The sequence below is a fragment of the Cariama cristata genome, unplaced genomic scaffold (genome assembly GCF_000690535.1).
Source record: "Cariama cristata isolate BGI_N322 unplaced genomic scaffold, ASM69053v1 scaffold45438, whole genome shotgun sequence".
NCBI lineage: Eukaryota > Metazoa > Chordata > Aves > Cariamiformes > Cariamidae > Cariama > Cariama cristata.
Window position 1 is genome coordinate 2,018 of NW_009633728.1, and position 9,539 is coordinate 11,556.

Genomic DNA, 9,539 nt, shown 5'->3' on the forward strand with positions numbered 1-9,539 from the left:
TCTTCCAGGATCAGTTGCTTTGTTAAACCTGCCATGAGTGGGAAACAGAGGAACAACAAACTTTTTACAGCAAGGCTTCAAGGCACAGTGACATTTCCAAAGCACAGTGACAAGCTCACAAGCTGAAGAATGAATCAAAAGCAAACCTTACGTTCAGCTCTTGGACTGGTACCAGAATCAAGGAGAACCACACTTTTAAGGTCAGCTATTCAAAATGAACTGAAAGCATCTGGGTTTATTCGTAGTAGTTAATCAGCTATTTGTTTGACCTTTATCTATCAAGTTAGTTTTCAAAGCAGCACCCTAAAGCCTGAAAATTCGTGTCAAATGTTTTGCATGTGTCAAATGTACTGCATAGACAGTGAGCAACTCGCTGCTTTCTTGCACAAAGTTTACAGTTTTAATTGCAAAGCGTCTTTTACCTTGTAGATGAAGATCCTGACATACTAAATCTGTTAGTGTGAGATGGATGTAAACAGCTCCCAGTTTTATCTCTGATTTTGAAAGAACTGCAATAAGTAGATATGCCAGATTTGTTTTTGAAATAATTTCCAAACTAATCCTTGGACTTTCAGTAAGCTGCTTTTTTTTTGCTCAGTTTGTCACAGTGTCCATTATGTGCAGGATTGCATATTCATCCAGAATTATTTCATTTAAACTCCTTATCGGGACATCTTGTTAAATGGGGAAGTGATTACCCTATAGACTATGACAACAGGGTATGCGAATGGAGGAAGTCTTGGAAAACACCGCTATTCCAGGTGGCACCGTGAGGACAGTGGAGAAGACGATGGGCACCCAGAGTGCTGTGGAGGAAATGAAGAGGGCAGGCAGCACAGCCTGACCCCATTTGAGAAACTAATGCAGGATATGTCCCAGAATGAAAAAGTGGTGAAAGAATTAACCCTGGGAAAGAGAATTGGCTTCTATCGAGTCAGAGGAGAAATAGGAAGTGGGAATTTCTCGCAAGTGAAGCTTGGAATTCATTCCCTAACCAAAGGTAGGCACCTCTGTGTCACCTGTGTGCTGAGTGCCCTAGTTCTGAATGTATACAAATGGCCCTCTTCGGCAAGAAAGATGCTGTCTGAACCTTAGATGCACATATAGTTTGTGTGTCTCTTTTTTTGTTGTTGTTGAGTAAATCTATAGGCAGGGTCACAGATAAACACTTAGCTTTGGATTAGGCTTTAAAGAAACCAGAAACATTTTGTGTAAATGGCAGCTATTACAAGAAAAGTTCACCTGTGCATTTCATGAAGTGAACAGATCTCATCCCATGGCTCAGACACTCCACACTTGGAAGCATGGTGTTGTGCCTCCCCTCTTGTCCACCTGCCCTCTTCACTGCCCCAGCTCATGGACTGCAGGGCTACAGGTGGTGAACGCCCAGGGCAGCCCTGATAGGCACGCTCCTGCCTGCAGCCAGAGTTTGCAAGGCTACCTTTGTTTCATCACAAATATTACTAGTATGGACAAAACTTTTATTTGATCATAGTAATTTTGGTGAGAAATTTTATGCCTCCTTTAACTGACTCATTTGTGGGTTGCTTATCACTGTAAAAAGCTGGGACAGATCTATACGGGTGGGCTGAGCAGGTGCAGGGAAACGAGCCCTAGTACAGCCAAACTGGGGTTTGTGTTAAATTGTCAATTATTTCTCTATTTTTTAAGTACAGAAAAGCACCCTATCTGCTGCTTCTAGGAAGAATTAGAAAGGCTAGGTAACTGCAGGAGTTACAGTTATAGGTATAGGAATAAATAGAGAACTCGTCTTCATCTGTCCTGTTTCATCTTTGGCCTCTGACTGTCTGACAATAATAAAAACTGTTCTTGTTTTTCCTCAGGGATGACTAGTTTTCCCCATATCTTCGTACACTACTAGGTTGGGTTTTTTTTTCATAGTCTTCCCTTTCCAATTTGATTGACTTTCCTTCCCTCCATCATCTTAAAGGTGAGAGAACAAGATATGCCCCAAAGCCTCCATGCCGTATTATCTGTTGTTATTTTCTCTAACCACCTCTTTTAACCCAGACTGCAGAGGTGTGAAAGCTCACATTTATTCCTCATGTGCAGCACTTGTTGCCCTGGGAATCAAAGTAGGGAACTAATGGTATTTATTTTTTCCAAATTTAAGCCTGCCCGCACTGAAGGTTGCTTTAACTGGGTGTGGATTTTTTAGTTTTTTTTTTTAAGAAAAGCATCTCTGTTCTACTTGTACCACAGCAAATTATTTCCTCTTGGGTTCCGTGATGTTTTTTCTTCCAGAGAAATGTCTTGTCTTACTATTGGAGGAAATGCTGCTCCTGTACTGGGAACAGGAGTAATGCTAATATAAGGAAGTGATAAAGTTGATCTGAATGAACCTTTTACCTGTTGAACTTACTTAGGAGACAAGTGGCTTTAAGCATTTGAATAGAGCTGATTGATTGATTGAAAAAAACTGAACTTCCATGAATACAGTAAGCTTGGACAAACTAAATACCAAAACCCTCATTTTTTTTTTCTTTAAAAAGTTCTTTTTCACTAGAAATCTCTCAAATTATTTTTCTTTGGTTTGTTAGTAGCTTTTTTGGGTAAAATGTTCACTGGGCAAGCAGCTCATTTTGCAATACTAAGTTTGCAACACTAAGTTTGCAACTGCCATGAGGAAGGAAAGATGAAGGATAAACATCTTCTGACTCATCTGCCTGTGAGCTTATCTGTCCTCATAAAATACAGGAAGTGAATAGGAGGACAGGAACATACATGCGTGTACACATGCATGCATGCATGCATACACACACACCACCACCCACAGAGAGGATTCTGTTTTTTCCAGTAGATGGACATTGCTGTGATGGTAATGAAGTAATGTTCCTGCAGACTGCTAAGTAGTATGTCTTTTTTTGCTAATTATATAAATACAAAGGCTTAATTATTAATGCTGTTTGGGTCCCTGTGGTAGGGGGAGGTGTATGTATCAGGGGGCTGTTCAGCGCTTCAGTATTGTCATAGTGTTAAGTTCTAAGCATGGTCTTTCTCCTTACATGTCACCCTATATTAAAAAAGGAAACAATTTTGTTCTTTACTAAAATGAGCTTTCGTAACAATGTGTGTGCTGTTCTGTAGCCCTTGTGATCTGTCACAGCAGGATATGTGAAAAAAGTCTTCCAGAGGATGAGAGGAAAAAACTGCAGGATCAGACTGGATGAACAACCTTGTTTCTCTCCCAAGGGCTGTCTCGGTTGCTTAGAGGATGCAGGAAAATCTTTGCTGCTATGATGTGTATTGGGTTATTCAGGAGCACTGCCCACTTTATTAACCTGAATTTTGGCAGAGTTTTTCTTCAGAGACCTGCGAAGTTGCTTGCTAAGGACTGTGAGGTTCCTAAGGTCTATGTAACCTTTATTTTATATACCTTCCAGCTGACAAATGTAGCCTGAGAGCACAGCTGAATAGATGCAATTAAGAGCATCCAAAATTTACAGCTAGTAAAAAGCCAGTCTAATGTGAAACATCAATTACAAAGGCAGGAATATCCATATACCTAGTTTTTAATCAATTTTAATTTGGTTCTGCTTGTATTTGGCTTCCTTTTGCCATCATAACATACACGACTTCTTCCTGAAATTATTTCTCAACCTTTACCTAATTCCTAAGATTTCAGCTAGCTCTTTTCAAACCTCAGCATACACTGCATATGGTCAACCAAAATCTCTCGCTACTCAGTTTTAGTATTTTGGAAAATAAGCTGCCTGCTAAAATGCCCTTCTGTTCAGCCATGCAGGGGTAATACAGGATTTGTAAACCAAGCATTTTTTTGGAAGCAGAGGGAATGAGTTTAAAAAAGAAGAGGAGAGTGTCAGGTTTTTTACACTTTAGGTGGGCTGGTTTTCTTTGCATATCATGCATATGCAACTGCAATGAGGTAGATTTAAAGGAGCTCAATCCCGATTTATGGTGGTGTGTGAACAGGATCAGGCCCTTCAGATCTAAATTTTTTTTTTTTTTTTTCCTCCCCTTTCCTTTTAAAACTTTGCAGGAAAACTGACCAGGAGGAATAATAAATTCCAGCAAAAGGAAAGGGAAGGAATTTAACCTAGAAGATTATTTTTTTAAAGCCCAAATGCCCCCAGCTTTTATAAATCAAGATGTAATGATGCAGTTACATAGTTAAGATTGTTAAGAATTGTTATCCCTGTAGGATCTAAGCATTTAGCTCTGCAAATGTTACCTACTGTGAGCTGATGCTCTTTCCTCTTGGTTTAGGTGATCAACACACTGCCAGCATGACAAGGGTTTTAGTCTTCCACCCCTAGGTCGGCAGTCAGAGCTCTGCCAGGATCGGTGTGGTGAGCTGTTACCATTCAATTGCTGCATTTGCTCCCGATTCACCACACCACCATCAGCACCACGCAGGAGTAGGCACCCGCTTTCCTAAGGGGCTCACCAGAAAGTGTGGAACAGGTCAGAGAGAAGCAGTGTGGGGAAGACTGCCCTGTACTCAGCACGGGCTCCTTCTGAAAATGGGCACATCGAGGGATAATTCAGCACCTTTCACAAGAATCACATTTACTGGGAATATCTGCTGCGCTTTAGTAGGGAGATCAATTTATGCATATATGTTACTAAGAAAGGTAAATATACCAAACATGGAGTTTTCTTGATCTGTACAAGATATATGCATATGTATCCTTAACACTTCCTTTAGAGATGTACTAAACTTCAGTTAAATAACTTTATAATATTAAGTAAAAACATTTTGAATGCTTTTATACCAGAACAAACGTACAAATGTAATAGCCTTCTCACTCTTCTGCTGGAGCAGCAAGTAAACAATACTGACTTTTTTTCATTTACTTGCATGTACTAGAAACCAAGGTGAAATTTTTTTCTGAAGATTTGCAAAAAGTGATTAATTGTTAAGAAATCTATGAATGTTTGACTAAGATATTACCAGGAAAAAGACCTTTCTTCCCAGGAATAAGCAGTTATTTTTATTGCCATGATCCAGTTTAATTTCGCTGTCCTGACAAGTTACACAAAGCCACTGTAAACCTATTTTGAACAGACTTAATCCTTCAAATAGCAGCTGTATTCAATACAGTGAAGAAAAAAGCTATAACCTACCAATTAATACAGAAACATAAGGGCAATTGTGATTGACCTATTCGTACTGCTCTGAGCTATCCTGGTGATGTGCTGCAGCTGCAGATGTGCATCTGTGTTTTGTGACACACTTCACTGTGTGTCACTGTAGATATGCCACAGAAACATGTAGAACTTAACAGCAGCTTTGCATTACCAGCACAGCGTAAGACAACTACATTCGCTGTCTTACAGGATCCCTGCAACTTATTATACTCCGGTGTTTTTTTCCCCTTCCTTAGAATAAAATCTGTGTGAGATGTGGACTCATGGCCTACTGTGGCATACAGTCATAAAAATGTACTTTTCCTGTATTCTATACAGTACCAAGAACTACTCATACATGAACGTGTTGGAAAAACTGGCACAGCTATCCTGAGAAAGACAAACCTCCACAACGCTGATTTGGGTAACTGAGAATTTGGGGGGGTATGAGATAAGAAGTTAGGGAAGAGTTCTTTAAGTTGCACCAACTTAAAAACACCTCTCCATTATAAACTTGCAGAGTTATAGCCAGAGCCCCTAAATTACCCCCAGGTTTGTCTGCTCTGAAACAAAGCACCTAAATTTGACACTTCCATTAGTCTGCAAGTACCAGGCTCAGGCCTAGTGCATCTGAAGAGTGCTGAGCTAACAACAGAAGAGAAAGCCCTGACTTTCTTTACCAGCATTAGACACTAAAAGCAGATGCTTAGCTGTGGCCATCAGACACATACTGACACAGCCTGACAGCAGTGGAACACACTGAGACAGCAGATGATTTGATTAGTCCTTGCAATACTCTGCCAGCCTTTAGCGACCTCGGCAGCAAGTAGGATGCCGTAGGCGGAAAGAGGACTGAATGGGCGGGAAAGACTGCAGGGCTTAGTAGGCCTCTGCAGCTTAGCTTATACTGATCAGAGGTGAAGTGTTGTTGCAGCTCTATAACCAAGCATTGCTGTAAGTAAATAGTATTACCATTTGTACCTGTTGTATTAACATGGAAAAGCATTTTTCTTTTCAGAGAAAGTTGCAATTAAAATTTTGGACAAGACAAAGCTAGACCGGAAGACTCAACGTTTGCTATCTCGTGAGATATCCAGCTTGGAAAAACTGCATCACCCAAATATCATCAGACTATATGAAGTGGTGGAGACACTCTCAAAACTGCACCTGGTGATGGAGTATGCAGGAGGTGGGGAGCTCTTCACTAAAATCAGTACAGAAGGGAAGTTGCTAGAACCAGAGTGTAAAATAATCTTCTCCCAGATCGTGTCTGCTGTTAAGCACATGGTAAGTTGCTCTTCTTCCACAGGCATGTTGCCCCTCACTACTCCAGCACATTTTGTGGATGTATCTTTTGGTTTTCAACGAGTAGGTTTACTGTTACCATGATTTCAGGCCCATGTTTCTGAAAAGCAAAACAGCTAGAGAAGAGCTGTCAAAGGCATCTGAGCAAGCTTGCATATTCACCTTGGGTTACTGCCTCTCTGTTGACAGCTTTTGGAAGGAGACTGAACTGGGAACACCTGGTGGGTGGAACCATGCCTTTAGCAAAAGCATTCTCCTTGTCTGCTTTAAGTTGCTGTAAGCACCAGCTAACAAAGCTTTGTTTCTTCCCTCCAGCTATTTCAAAACATAGGATCAGTCACTCTTCTGCTAGAAGGTGATGTGCCAGAGAAGAGGCTGTTAGGTGCTGCAAACATTCAGCTTGCTTATTAATGAATGTGGGAGACTGGCACTAAAGACAGTTAATTCCTGGTCCTTGCTTTGGTGCAAATCTGTGAAATTAACACCCAGCAAGTCATTTCCCCTTGCCTAGTCTTCAGCATCTGGATTTAGGGTTATGCTATTGCTGTAGAGCCCAAAGCATCTTGTAAAGGCAGAAAAGGAGCCGTTTAACTAGTTCAGTACCATCTCCTCTGAACCTTTCACAGTAACTACAGCTCCTTCAAACAACAGCATAAAAACACTGGAAGACTGCTCTGCGAGTTTGAGGAGCAGAGGTAGTATTCGTTGCAGTTGGCTCAGGGTGCCCTCCGGTGGCTCGTATTCTCCTGCCACGTAGTCACTTCAGGCAAAGTCAAAAGCAAGGGTGTTGTTCCCAGGTCAGACATCCAGAAACTGCATTACAAACTGCTCTTGGTTACATGAGCAGTATGTGGGGTTTATATATTTTGACAAAATGATCGTGTGTCCTGTAAGTGATGGATTGGCTTTGACACCTTTTCCACAGGACAGGTACTCTGCAGCAACGAGAACTTACTTTATATTTCAAGATCACATCTATTTCTTAGCATTAAACCCAGACTACCAACCTGGCCAATCTCTTCAGACCTACACACGGGCTTCTGCAGAACATGTTACTTTTGCTAAGCCATCAAATCCAGGCTGCTTAAATCCCATCTCACTCCTGCCAGTCCACAATGAGGGCAGAAGATCCCTGCCTGTTCTGATGACAGTTTAAAAATCTTAGGATGCTGAAGGGTTTCTTTATTGCCTCCAGATACTGCACTTTGTTACTTCAAAGAGTAGGGCAGAGAGCGCTCAAACACATCCATTCCTCCTGGTTATTTCAAAGATGAAGCTAAACCCTTACCTAATCAAGACAGGAATACTGCCACTAAGCACGGCAAATGCCGTTTGAGATCTTGGCTACTACTGCCATTTCCGAAGGAAAAAAAAAAAAAAAAACCAACACAAAAAACCCCACAGTATATGTATTTATTTTACATTTCTAAAACTAGAAGACACAACTGAACTTGGTGTCCTGGAACAACATGAAGTACCACAAGGCACAAGTCTGTGGTCCTTTTCTCCTGCCACCACCAGTTCCTCATAGGACGCTGGATCACAAAACAGAATTGTAGCAACTTTCTTAATTTATCTGTGATTATGTTCTCGTAATGAACTAAACGCTTTCACTTCTTAAGTCCACAAGCTTACAATATATACAAGAATGGAATTAGTTAAAAAGAAATTATTTTTGTTACTTACATCATTACAAAAATGTAGTAACTGCAAAAGCAAGTGTTCTGAACCCTGAAAAAATACAGATTTTGCACATGAAGGTATCCAGTCTTGTAGGATTAACCATGATGCCAGCACAGATCTGCTTCATGAAAATAGTTGGTATTGGTTAACAAGTTGAGACTGCTGTTCTTAAAAATACCAGCATCCTTCTTCCCATCTTCACCTACTCTATTGTTTTTGTATCAGCAGAGAATTAAGTTAAATTTGTTTAAATACTTGAAACTTTTCAATTTCATTGCAGTACTTATTTCCGACTTTATTCAACTCCCTTTCTCCTGTGTGGTAATTAATCAGTAAGAGCTAGTCACTTTCCTGTGAACAAGCTAATACCAAGTTTTCCTCTTGTTCTACAGCATGAGAATAATATCATTCACCGAGACTTGAAAGCAGAAAATGTCTTCTACACCAGTAACACCTGCGTTAAGGTGGGAGACTTTGGGTTCAGCACAATAAGTAGAAGAGATGAAACTTTAAATACTTTCTGTGGCTCTCCTCCTTATGCTGCCCCCGAACTCTTCCGAGATGAAAACTATGTTGGCATTTACGTAGATATCTGGGCACTGGGAATCCTGTTATACTTTATGACAACGGGGATCATGCCATTTCGGGCAGATACAGTGGCCAAACTGAAAAAGTGCATTCTTGAAGGGACATACAGCTTGCCTCCCTGCCTGTCAGAAAATTGCCAGAAACTGATAAAAGGAGTCCTTCAGCCAGTACCAACAGAACGATATTCTGTCAAACTTATTATGAACAGTGAATGGATGCAAGGAATACAGTACCCCAAACCCTTACAGCCGTTTAAACTGGATCCAAAGTATTTATCGGACATCAGTACACTCAAAGAGGAAGAAATCGAAGTGAAAAATACTCTGGAAGATCTGGGAATCACAGAAGAACACATTCAAAATAACCGGGGAAGAGATGCACACAGCTCAATAACAGGTGTCTACAGAATTGTTTTGCACAAAGTACAGAAGAAAAGGGCACTTGAATGTGTTCCTATCATGTCCCATCCAGACCCCAAAGAGCAAGACTTGAGGAGAGGAATCCATTCTTACAGCGGGATGAAGCACACATCCAAGCTGTGTTTGATTTTATAAATTGCACTGGAAGCTTCATGCTTGGCACATTTAACAAAGGGTTTTATTCACTTTTCATAAGTTCTAGTGGTACATTTTTTTGTAATTTTTGAATAAACCAAAAATGCCTCATCTCCTTTGTACTTCTCAAGTCACAGCAAAGCGCTCGGATACAGCGCTCTCGTGCATTTCGTTGTCCCTTGCTCCAGAAGTCACAGCAAAGCGCTCAGATACAGAGCTCTCGTGCATTTCGTTGTCCCTTGCTCCAGAGACATCATATAGCCAGTGCAAGAACCCCAGTAAGTGAAACAGGTAAGT

At 40.8% G+C, this 9,539-nt stretch overlaps 1 protein-coding gene across 1 annotated transcript; it reads left to right on the forward strand.

The window, feature by feature from the left end:
- The first annotated feature begins 586 nt into the window (after positions 1–586).
- NIM1K (NIM1 serine/threonine protein kinase) lies at positions 587–9,242 on the forward strand. Its single transcript, XM_009706851.1, has 3 exons — positions 587–1,000; positions 6,131–6,399; positions 8,493–9,242. Exons 1-3 carry the CDS (start codon positions 709–711, stop codon positions 9,240–9,242), a joined length of 1,311 nt encoding a protein of 436 aa, XP_009705153.1. The 5' UTR covers positions 587–708.
- Positions 9,243–9,539: the final 297 nt, after the last annotated feature.

What these genes read in the sequence shown, in the direction of transcription:
- NIM1K (XM_009706851.1), top strand. Translation starts at nt 709, where the DNA reads ATGACAACAGGGTATGCGAATGGAGGAAGTCTTGGAAAACACCGCTAT. An exon ending in AATTCATTCCCTAACCAAAG is followed by an intron (nt 1,001 to 6,130) that starts GTAGGCACCTCT and finishes TTTTCTTTTCAG; the next exon opens with AGAAAGTTGCAATTAAAATT. An exon ending in TGTCTGCTGTTAAGCACATG is followed by an intron (nt 6,400 to 8,492) that starts GTAAGTTGCTCT and finishes CTTGTTCTACAG; the next exon opens with CATGAGAATAATATCATTCA.